At 31.2% G+C, this 11,044-nt stretch overlaps 2 protein-coding genes across 4 annotated transcripts in view; one reads left to right on the forward strand and one right to left on the reverse strand.

Moving 5' to 3' along the window:
* Positions 1-2,010, forward strand: part of LOC108763493 (mitochondrial intermediate peptidase) — a 4,507-nt gene extending 2,497 nt beyond the window's left edge. The window contains exons 8-10 of the mRNA XM_018511158.1: positions 421-642; positions 770-1,000; positions 1,664-2,010. Coding sequence (XP_018366660.1) covers positions 421-642; positions 770-1,000; positions 1,664-1,954 — 744 coding nt within the window. The 3' untranslated portion in view covers positions 1,955-2,010. The remainder of the gene's footprint in view (positions 1-420; positions 643-769; positions 1,001-1,663) is intronic.
* Positions 430-9,338, reverse strand: Cul4 (cullin 4). 3 transcript variants are annotated; one of them, XR_001940221.1, is made up of 13 exons: positions 9,026-9,200; positions 7,880-8,243; positions 7,614-7,802; positions 7,262-7,408; positions 6,971-7,157; positions 6,692-6,884; positions 6,228-6,529; positions 4,862-5,092; positions 4,502-4,780; positions 4,212-4,364; positions 3,456-3,984; positions 2,625-2,874; positions 430-493 (listed from the first exon to the last, which is right to left on the reverse strand). XR_001940221.1 is itself a non-coding variant. In XM_018511157.1 (11 exons), the coding sequence occupies exons 1-11, from the start codon at positions 9,198-9,200 to the stop codon at positions 3,889-3,891; spliced, it is 2,316 nt and encodes a 771-aa protein (XP_018366659.1). In that variant the 5' UTR covers positions 9,201-9,338. The 3 variants fall into 3 exon arrangements, 1 of the variants encoding a protein (XP_018366659.1); XR_001940220.1 differs by lacking the exon at positions 430-493 and having other exon boundaries at positions 2,462-2,874; XM_018511157.1 differs by lacking the exons at positions 430-493; positions 2,625-2,874 and having other exon boundaries at positions 3,889-3,984; positions 9,026-9,338.
* Between the last annotated feature and the right edge of the window lie 1,706 nt (positions 9,339-11,044).

Below are 11,044 nucleotides of genomic sequence, written 5' to 3' on the forward strand. Positions count from 1 at the left end.
TAATTAGTTAAAGATAGTGTGTAATTCGAAAACTATTATAGCCTCGATATTTTCTTATTAGGATTTTTGTCTTAGAATGTTCAAAAGAATTCATAAATAATAATAGAGGCTCTAAAAGTAAAATTATTTTTTTACTTATAAGCATTTAAAGTTAGCTTATAATTCAAAAAGTTATTGTAGCCTCGACATTTTCATATTAGAATTTTCGTCTCAAAATTACCTCAAGAATAAGTCCTTAGAGGAAATTCGGTAGTTGTGAGACACCTTGTATATGGAATTGTTGTATTACAGCGAAATATGTTATTTTTTGTCATCAATGTTATCAAATTTTCCTTTTATTTCTTTTCTATTCATACATTTATATTCGTACACTTACATATAATTACAGAAATGATAACAATCTTATATCGTCAATTTCAGACTCCCATCGTTGTGCTCATGCTATCATTGCCGCATCCACGTTGGTCAAATCCATGTTTATTGAGTCCGTCATCTGTGGACAATTTGTTTCATGAAATGGGACACGCATTACACTCTATGCTTGGTCGAACAAAATATCAGCATGTTACGGGTACTAGATGCAGCACAGATTTCGCGGAAGTACCTAGTGTATTAATGGAATATTTTGCGAGTGATCCTAGGGTAAATATTCAATAATATAATATGGTATGAATTATAATTACTGAAATTATTTATATACAAATTTGTGTTAGTAGGTACTTGATGCGATATGTACAATAAACGTTTTAATTCACTTATGCAATTACAGGTTGTATCAAAGTTCGCAAAGCATTTTCAAACTCAAGAACCAATGCCAGAAAATTTATTGCACAAATTATGCGCCTCAAAGAATATCTTTTATGCTTCGGAATTACAAAATCAAGTGTTCTATAGTATGTTGGATCAAGTATATCATAGTGGTAAACTAATGAAATCCACAACCGAGATTTTAGAAGATGTACAGAAGGAATATTATGGCCTTCCGTATGTGAAAAATACGGTATGTATTTTTATTAATTTTTGGCGTTGATTCTGAAACACAGATGTTAAGCATTTACAAAAAAATAGATAATTAAAGCTTAGTTCCATCAATAAAAGATTAATTTTAATCTTAGTTCGACTTACTGTTTATCTTTTTCTAATTTTTAAAAAAAGATAAAGTAAATTGAACCGAGATTAAGTTAATTTTATGACACATTGATTATGAAATCTTATCAAAATCATTAGATCATTGCTGCAATTTTTTAATTTTCAATAATTAGAGCCCCCCTTCTAGAAATTTAAATTTAATGTCAATATAAAATTTTAAATTTAATTAAAGGATGTTTCATTTATATATTTTAATTTTTGAAAATTGAGATAGAATCTTTTTTATTAGAAAAAAAATGAACAATCATCAGATTACCGATTATTAAATAAATTTATAAAATTAAATGAAAAATTGTACAGCCTAACAATAATTCTAAATTCAAAGAAGAATACCGAAAGATTTATTTTAATTCTTTTTTATTAAATATGTAAATAAATCTAAAAAATATGTGTTAAAAGTTTGAGCAAATAATTACACAGTTATGATGAATTTTGCAATAAATTGAATAATAAATTAAGTTTCGATTTTCAAGGTATATTAACTTTTAATACTACAATTTATCTCTTATCATAGGCATGGCAATTGAGATTTTCTCATTTGGTTGGATATGGTGCAAAATATTATTCTTATTTAATATCTCGTGCAATTGCCGCATGGATTTGGCAAACCTATTTTCACAACGATCCTTTCAGTCGATCAGCTGGCAATCGTTATAGAAGAGAATGCTTGGCACACGGAGGCGGTAAACCGGCGTCGTTGTTAGTGTCAGATTTCTTGAATAAAGAAGCTAATGCCGATACTTTTGCAAAATCGTTAATGAACGAGGTTGATATGAAAAATCTACATGTGCAAACAATAAAATAATTTAACGATGTAAATTTTTCTTGTACAGATATGTGTAACACTGATGTATGATGTTTCAATAATCTTGTAACAAATTTCTTGTAGTAAAATATAAAGAATACATTTTTGTAAGAACAAAAAGTAATTATTGAAATATATATTTTATTTCTGAAAAGAGAGTAACATATTTTACTTTTATTTTTAATAGATTCATACACTAATATAAAATTATTTTTTTTTATCAAAATCACCAAATCATTGTTATTACTTTTTAATTTTCATAACTTTATTTATATATTTTAATTCTTGAAAATTGAGATAAAATTTTTTTTATTAAGAAAAAATGGAGAATTCAGATTACCGATTATTAAATAAATTTATAAAATTAAATGAAAAATTATATAGTAAACATGAGATATTCTGTATAAATCCTTTTACATTTCATTCTGCAAATAAAAACTGCATGTCGCAAAAATGATAAGTATGACAACATTATTATAAGTCAATTTCGTTAATTAATTTCTTCTTGATTGTATTTTTTATTATAAGTACAGAACCCCTTACTCTCTATGTACAGTTTCGGTAAATCTATGAATTATTACAAAAAAATAAGTTTTGTAGTGTTGTATATATAATTGAAACGCAGTATAAAATAATTTATGTGAGAAGATATTAAGTTTATATACTCTACCTTCACTTCCTGAGGTTATTCCTAAATCTGTACATGGCAACGTGAAGCTATAATCTTCTCTCGTTAGAAGGAGCGCGACTGACGTACCAAAACGCTGATTTGCTGGCAGTACTATCTTCTCTCAATTAAAAAAATTACTAATAGTCTTTCGGTATGCATTTACATTGCCTAACTGCATTTGTGTTGACGTTTCACAGATTTATATTAAAACTCTCAGTGAGTACTCTCGTCAAAATAAGTTGAACATTCCCTGTCAGTATGTAAACGTCTTGGTAAAAGTATATTATTTACTAATCTAGTTTATAGATACATGGACACGAAATGATTTAACAAGCCATGATCATGAATGATCATTTACTCTCATGTAATTTCTAACATTTTTTTCAGCAATATGATGATATATATATATATATATCGGTTTTTAATAACAATCGCGATTCATATATTTGTCATATAGTTTCCATACTTATTGACATCTTATATATATTAATCTGTCGTCTCGCCGTTGTATAATTAGAAATTTGATTCAAGATAAACTGGACACTTGTTTTGCATATTTTGTCTAACATAGAGATGCAGCATATTTTAATTTATATTATTTTTATCTATATATAGTTCTCCAAAGAATAATTGAAATGTTAAAAATGTTTTTAGAAACATGAAGACAAGTGTGAAGAGGTACAAATAACTTGTAGATTTCAAAGATAAGTACCACGATAGTATATATGTATATATATATAGACATAGTACGCTCTTTTATTTTCGTTATAAATACTGCACTATGTTGTTCAGTTTTCGAATTAACTAATTATATTGCGATTGCATTCTTACTTTCTATTTTCATGATAGTGTCACAGTATGTATACATTTTCCATTCTTTATTACATTCTCTTAATCGTAATTATGCTGTGAAAAATTGTGTTGCATAAAAAATTGTTATATTCTAGGACATCAAGCTTCTTTTGCCTATCATTATGTCCTTTTATCTTATTTCGCAAAATTCGGAACACTGGTTAAAAAAGGATTGTAACTATTTAATGTCTCTTGCACACTAAAAATCAAAACGGGGAAATTCACTGAACCAAGTCTTTTTCCTTCGATCACACACTTATAACTTTATCTGAACAGTCGGATTGGTTATATAATCTCTCGTTTGAACTCGTTCACATTCACGATGGACAGACACTAATTGTGATAGATTAAATTTGCTAGAAAAATCAGCATCAATTTTACAAGTCAATATAACTTTGGCATTTGCTTTAGGTTACGCAACGTAATTGTATTGATTTGCGTTATCCTTGTCTCGTTCCATGTAGTCTCTATCTATAAGAGACTCAATCCGCTTTTTCAAATCCGCAGGCTGAAAAAGGATACATATTCTGTGAATTGGCATAAAAAATAAATACATTGCACTCGATACAGTATTTACAAATTAGGATTCTACACATTTAAATTGCACATTTAAGCATGTGTGTGGTTATATGAATTAATATTATTTTTCTAATAATAGCATGCATAATATTTTAAATCGAGAACAAAACAATCGTATTTTACCTTGTTTTCTTACATAAAAAAAAATATATATACCTTTACAGGAAACTTCAATTGATTATACAATTCACTGATGAGAAGATTATGGGTCAGAGTTTTTCTCATTTTCATAATTCTAACGATAGCAGCGTCTATCTGATATTGTCTGTCTTGATATACTCTTTCTTCTGTTGCTTTCTGTTCTTCATTCTGAAAAAAATTCATACATCTATAAGAATAAAAAAAACCTATCAAATTTTATATTAAATAACGTAAACTTTTTATACAAACACACATGTATAAAATAAAAAGATATAAGATATATTGCATTATTAAATGTCAAGTACCGTTTCTTTCATTTGGATTTGATTGATCTTAATCCTGAACAGTTTGTTCGTGAATTCTGCGTTAAATACGAATCTATCGTTATCGGCGACATCCCGACCACGCGGATTCTTTTGAAGAACACGAGCCTTCCCGCATGCCAAGGACTGCAGTGTTCTTCTCAGTTCGCCGTCCTCGATATTTGTAGCGGTTTTAATATCTTCTAACGAGAGGTTATCACTATCATTGAATAGAATTAAAACCAATGCTTGAAACAATGATACTTGTAGCTCTTTATTGCCCTATTTTCATATCAAAAATATCTGTGCATTAGTTAATAATTATATATCATGTTATATAAGAAATATCACTTTATTCAATACCTGGTTAAACCATGCTTTTAATACACAGTGTCCTAAGGTTGGCTGCCACTGCAATTTTCTACCGCTATGTTTTCCCAAATAAAATTTATTAAACACATCTTGATACTGTACCATCTCCATTGGTAGAGTGACTTCCATCACTGGATATGTAGGCCAATATCCCATAGTAAGTATAGATACAGTTAGATCTAGGTTATTTGCCACTAATTCACTCTGCAAGTTTCCTGCATACTGAAGACATAATAAATACTTGAAATAATACACTCTGTAAACTTAATGTATAAATTATACAACAAATGTATATAATCTGACAATAAAGTTCCCGAATTGCAGCAATAAAAAACACAGACATGTCAAACAATAAAATGTTATATTTTATTAAGTGAAATAGACCGAAAAATGTTTAAACACAAATAAGAGAGAAGAATGTCTTTTTCGATCAAAGTAAGTCTTAATGCTTAGTAGTGTTCATATATAAATATACAAATATAATTTTCAATTAGTGCTGTTAAATTGACGGTGTAAAATTGTGAAATTATTATACCAGTTCATGACTGTATTTCAAATCCAAAAAAACAGAATCGGCGCGCAATCTATGGAACTGAAACTTATATTTGTATATTTACACATGAATATTACTAAGTATCAAGATGCTTTGAAAGACATTCTTCTTATCCTTGTATTATATTTTATCTTTCAAAGTAATTAAGTTCCTTAATCAATACATTTTATATATCTTTGAAATAAAGTAAATATTTTTTTAAAGTCCATAGTTGAAATGCTGTTTAGAGCACTCCTTACATTCCTTTGAATGTCCTCGACGTCTTGAAAATGTTTATCTTTGATGTTGCCTTCAAAGTTCAAAAACATCATGAAAGATAAACATTTTCAAAACATCGAGAACGTTCAACAGGAATATGAGTGCTCTGAATAGCATTCTAATTAAGACTTTAAAAAAAGTTTTTAAGCTTTCTATCAAAGATGCATGAAATGTATTCGTGTCATGGGAGGTTATTTTGACAAGATAAAATCAGAATTAATAAAACAATTTAAACATATTTTTTTTATAATACTGTTCAAAACATGTTTGAAGCATTAGAAACGTGTTTAAAAAAAATGTTTTATTTAAAAAAAAAAACATTAATCTTTGCCAACTTTAGATAAAATGTAACAATCTATTATTTGAAATGCCTGTTTTTACTGTTGCAGTTCGGGGACTTTATTGTCACGTATATTTATAAGTATTTTATACATTCAATACTAAATATATAAACTTTACAAATTACAAATTAAGTTTTACGTGTTTGCATGCGTAAGCATGTATAACACAAAAGTCTCACAATGTACAAATAATTACTTTCCTTACCTGTTTGAATGCAATATTAATGTCTTTACTAAGTTCCATGTCTTTAAACATTCCTTCCAATTTACTAGTAAATCCACCACCGCATTCTTGTTTTAATTTAGATAACATTGATTTTTCCGCGTCTACAGAAGCTGATTTTCCCACTAACAAACGTTTGGCTAAATCCTTCTTATAAAATGCTTCAAAAACATCCTTTCCGTGAATAAATCGAAAGAGTACCATAATCTTATCTAATAATCTTTCTAATTCCTCTTCCGTCGCTTCTTTATTACCTGCTCGTAACTTACAATCGACAAATTTAGCTGAAATCATGAATATAGTTGTTTTTAATCTGTTTTGGTGTTTTTAAATTTAAAAATGCTTTTAAACTAACATGACTAAGAATTTCCTAAATAATTATTTACATTGTTTTCTAATGTTTTTACAATTAATATAATTATATTAATATATCATATATGAATTACCTATTAATTCTGCTGGTTTATTTGCTCTTTGATTAATGAAAGCCTCAAAAGCTTCTTTTAAGCTATTTGCAAATTTTTCATTTTTATGAAAGCACGTATTAACTATATTATCCATTTTATCTTTAAAATCTAAAAGTTCCTGTACCATTGTTTTATCTTTTTCGGGATCTATAACTATCGTTTTGCCTTTTTTCTAAAAAGATATTAAAAAAGATAACATTTTATAATTTTGTTCATTATACATATTAAAGATCAATTGTTAATGTAACAAAAACGTACTTTGATATAACAATTAAAATTCAAACACAGCTCCACCAGGCCATTTTTTATCCGACTGTATAAGTTGTACAGTAATGATAAATCGCTAATTCTATTTTCATCCAACAACCCACTTAAGCCTTTCTGTAAAATACTAGTAATATGTTCAGAGAGTAATTGTTTTTCTACAGTATGTATGAGTGACCATCTGAAAATATAATTAATTTTATGAAATTATATAATGCTCTATTTAATTACTGAATTGTATATGGTATGTTATAATCATACACGACAGCAATAAAAAAAACTTACTTAGTCGACGTATCAAGATAATGCAACAGTCGTTCGTTCTCCTCTTGCAAACGTTTATCCACATGAGCTAAATATTCAGGAACATCGTGTTCATTCATCAATCGTAGACCTTCGGCAGCATACAATCTTTCTGTAGCCACTAAGAACCTAAATAAAATAATTATAATAATCCACATATTGAAATATTTACAGTGGCAAACAATACTATGAAATAAAAATAAATACATTATCTATAATCGTAAAAATTATATTAGCTTGTTATTACTAATTGATGTTAATATACATGCTAATGATGTTGATGTCAATGACAATGAATCAACTGACAATATATATTCGATTTATCACAACATACTTCGTTTCGAAAGCCTCTTGGTAGATTTGCAAATCTGACAACATTCTCAACAGTGATTTGAGAAGCGTTCGATCTACAGTATCACCTTGTCGTTCCTTTTCTATGAGCATAAGAAGACCCTCAACGGTACGTGTTTGCACTAAACTATTCAGCACAATGTGTAATCTGAATAGATGCAATCCCATATCCCTGAAAGAAGAGATCAAATGAAGTGTATGCATAATTAATTACGAGATTTATTTCTGACAGTATTTTCATTTTATTACCATATCGATGAAATGCTCGGGTTTTGTAAAACATATGTCCTATCAAGATACAGAAAGATGCTCCTGATCATTATCATTTGTCTACAATGCGATTGCCAGCATTCATTCATTTTCTTCAAAAATATATGTCTGTCCATAGATTCCGCCAGAAATTGTTCAATATTAGCTTTTACATGAGATTCCGTCAGAATAGTTAAATTTGAATAAAGTGTTGATGCCATTTTATGATTACACATATTTTCAACTGCCTGGTAAAGTTCTTCCAAAGAATAGCGGATACTTTTGCTGGTTTGTATAGCAACCACAGCCTCCTGTAATTTTTCCCATGTCTCTTCTTGATAGTTTTCTGGTAGTTTAGGTTTACCTATAAAAAAAATTATTATAGTACAAAATAAATAAAGAAATAGAATAAAACTTGACATATTTCCAATATTTTTTAAGAAACTTTTGAATGACATTTCCTACAGTTAAATTTCTCATAAACTGATTTCTTCAAAGTTAATGAAAATAATTTTATATAATATATTGTAGCAGTATAAAAGCATACATATACATGATACAAATTATATACAATATATACATATTAAAAAATTTAATTTATTCAATCACATAATTTTAAGATATTACTTTCTTATATTATTTAATCACGAAATCATAGTTCTCTCACATTATAATGCATGATCTACATAAATGCAAGAAAGGCGAAATGTCAAGTAAAACTTAAGTGTCCATTTATAGATTCCTGCATTGTAACATTATTGCAACAATTATCTATAAATAGATATTTAACACGTCAATGTATTTTCCATGTAAGTCGCATCGAATCACACAATTAATTACAATTAACTGTGATTCGACAATATAAAAATGGAAAGCCAATCTATTGAATTATTACGATTTACAGCTTAGGTTATGTGTCGTTTAATTAAGTATGACGCAAGAATGTCTTTAAATCCATGAAGTGCAGTCTAAAAAATTCGAGTTGTGTCTGAAGCAAAAAAAAAATAAAGAACAAGAAACAAAAAAAAAACAAAGAACAAGAAAGGAAAGTCGAAACATTCTGGGGCTTGCTGTTCTCGCGAGATGAAGCAGCTGATGTTTGAGGTTAGGTCAAGATCGGATAGCGTGCCGCGTCCGGTAACTTACTTCTAAAGTTCTTGATGACAAGCTTCTTTGCGGAACCGGGTTTCGCATTCGTAAGGCTCGGCGATATTTTGCTGACGCCGTTCGGATTACCGACTGTCAACGCCGAAAAGTTGGCCCGTTTTTGCGTGTCAGCCGCAGCGGCGGCAGCGGCAGCTGCAGACGCCGTATCCGTCATGATGATCTCGTCAACCTTAATCGCGTCGATTTCGTCCGGATGGGCAATGCTCACGGCCGCAGCCAGCTTGCAGCACTCAGCTGCGCTCGCGTACTCCAACACCGCCGTGTGATCGGCGGCGGCGGGCGCCACCGGGGGGGGGGGGGGGGGGGGCGGGGGGGGGGGGGGGGGGGGCGGACATCCCTTGGTCGCTCGTCCTTAATTTTATGCAGGGGAACACAGTCACACAGCTTCGTTTACTTTGCGCTCCGAATAATACTGCTCGATTACACATATCATAAACAAGAACGTTCCTCCTTCTTTCTCTTTTTCTCTCGTATTCAGTATTTCGTTTCGCTCCGCTACTCTGCAGACTTGCGTTTACTACGTTCTATGTATGTATACATTGGAAAAAAATTTATTACAGCGTCTGCATGTGACAGTGCCATAGAATTAAGAAATTACTGAGGTGATGCAGTGGGTGCATTTAGTCCAACAACTGCTCACTGAGCGCTCAGTGAGCTCTTGCATTTGATTGGCATATACCATTAGAACTAAAAATATATTCCAATTAGATATAAGATCTCACTGAGCGTTCAGTGAGCGGTTATAGTACTGGGGCTCTATTCTTGAAAAGAAACGTATACGAAAGTCTAGGGAAATACTATAGTATACGTAACGTATACTGTAGCATTTCCCTAGATTTTCGTATACGTTTCTTTTCAAGAATAAAGCTCTTGAATGCACCCACTGGCTGCTTTTAGCAGACTCAGCAGTTTTGCAACCGTTTTATATTTCGTCGCGCTGATTGGTTTATACTTTTAGTTTTAAAGGAATAGCCCAATCTGAGCGAAGAATAATAAAACGGTTGAAAAACTGTTGAATCTGTTAAACGCAGTCACTGAAAGTACTCAGGGGTGCGTTCCAAAAACTTAAGGCCGCAGCACACACTCATGCATAACGCATAATGGATAGTGCATAAAGGAATCAACCAATCACAGTTCTAGTTTTTCATGGAATGTGAGGAAGGGAAAGATTCTGATTAGTTGATTCGCTTATGCACTATGCGTTATGCGTTATGCAAGAGTGTGAGCCTTTATACTAGAATTGGCAGAGTTAAATTTTGGAACGTAATCCAGTGTGTAAGAATCACAAAACGGTTGCAAAACTGTTGAGTTTCCTGAACGCAGCCAATGTGTCTGACAGCGATATTAATTTTGGATATTCGCTGTTGCTTTAATAAATAGCATGATGATTCTGTTTACAATTTAGGCATAAATGTACAGCAGTTGACCATTAGCCAACGAGCTTTAGTATAAGAGAAAAGAGTCGCCGAAAATTTTGTTTGTATATTACGAGTGAAATTGACGTGAAGCCATGAAAACGAGTAGTATTTTAATTGATCTCTTTCTGAGAGATGGCGTTGCAATATATTAGATAAGGACAAATGATTGTGTTTGAGCGAGACACAACGATATATAATACGTATAAGAAATGAATGAAAGATGTCACTATTGTCGAATTTGGAATTTAATGGTGTTTTCGCCCGACCGAGTTCGCACCAATTTGGGTTGAAGTAATGATGTTTCATGCTCTCCTATTGGTGCAGCGTGTAACGTCAACCAATAGCGAAGCATTTTCCGACCCAAGTTGGTGCAAACCCGGCCGGGCCGAAAACGCTATAAAAAAGTCTGTACTATCGACCTTGATTAACTTCGACCGTCACTCCAGGACACCTATCATGGAACAAAGTCGGAATGGATTCCAATCGGAATTATTCCATATTCTCAGAAAATACAGGGTGGTCCAAAAGTCCGTTTACATTTGAATCGGTCGCTTTGACGAGCAGCGACGGCGGAGTGGGG

The sequence above is a fragment of the Trachymyrmex cornetzi genome, unplaced genomic scaffold, assembly GCF_001594075.2.
Source record: "Trachymyrmex cornetzi isolate Tcor2-1 unplaced genomic scaffold, Tcor1.1 scaffold361, whole genome shotgun sequence".
Taxonomy (NCBI): domain Eukaryota; kingdom Metazoa; phylum Arthropoda; class Insecta; order Hymenoptera; family Formicidae; genus Trachymyrmex; species Trachymyrmex cornetzi.

What these genes read in the sequence shown, in the direction of transcription:
- Cul4 (XM_018511157.1), bottom strand. Translation starts at nt 9,200, where the DNA reads ATGACGGATACGGCGTCTGCAGCTGCCGCTGCCGCCGCTGCGGCTGAC. An exon ending in ATTTTAATTGTTATATCAAA is followed by an intron (nt 6,885 to 6,970) that starts GTACGTTTTTGT and finishes ATATCTTTTTAG; the next exon opens with AAAAAAGGCAAAACGATAGT. An exon ending in TAAAAGCATGGTTTAACCAG is followed by an intron (nt 4,781 to 4,861) that starts GTATTGAATAAA and finishes ATATGAAAATAG; the next exon opens with GGCAATAAAGAGCTACAAGT.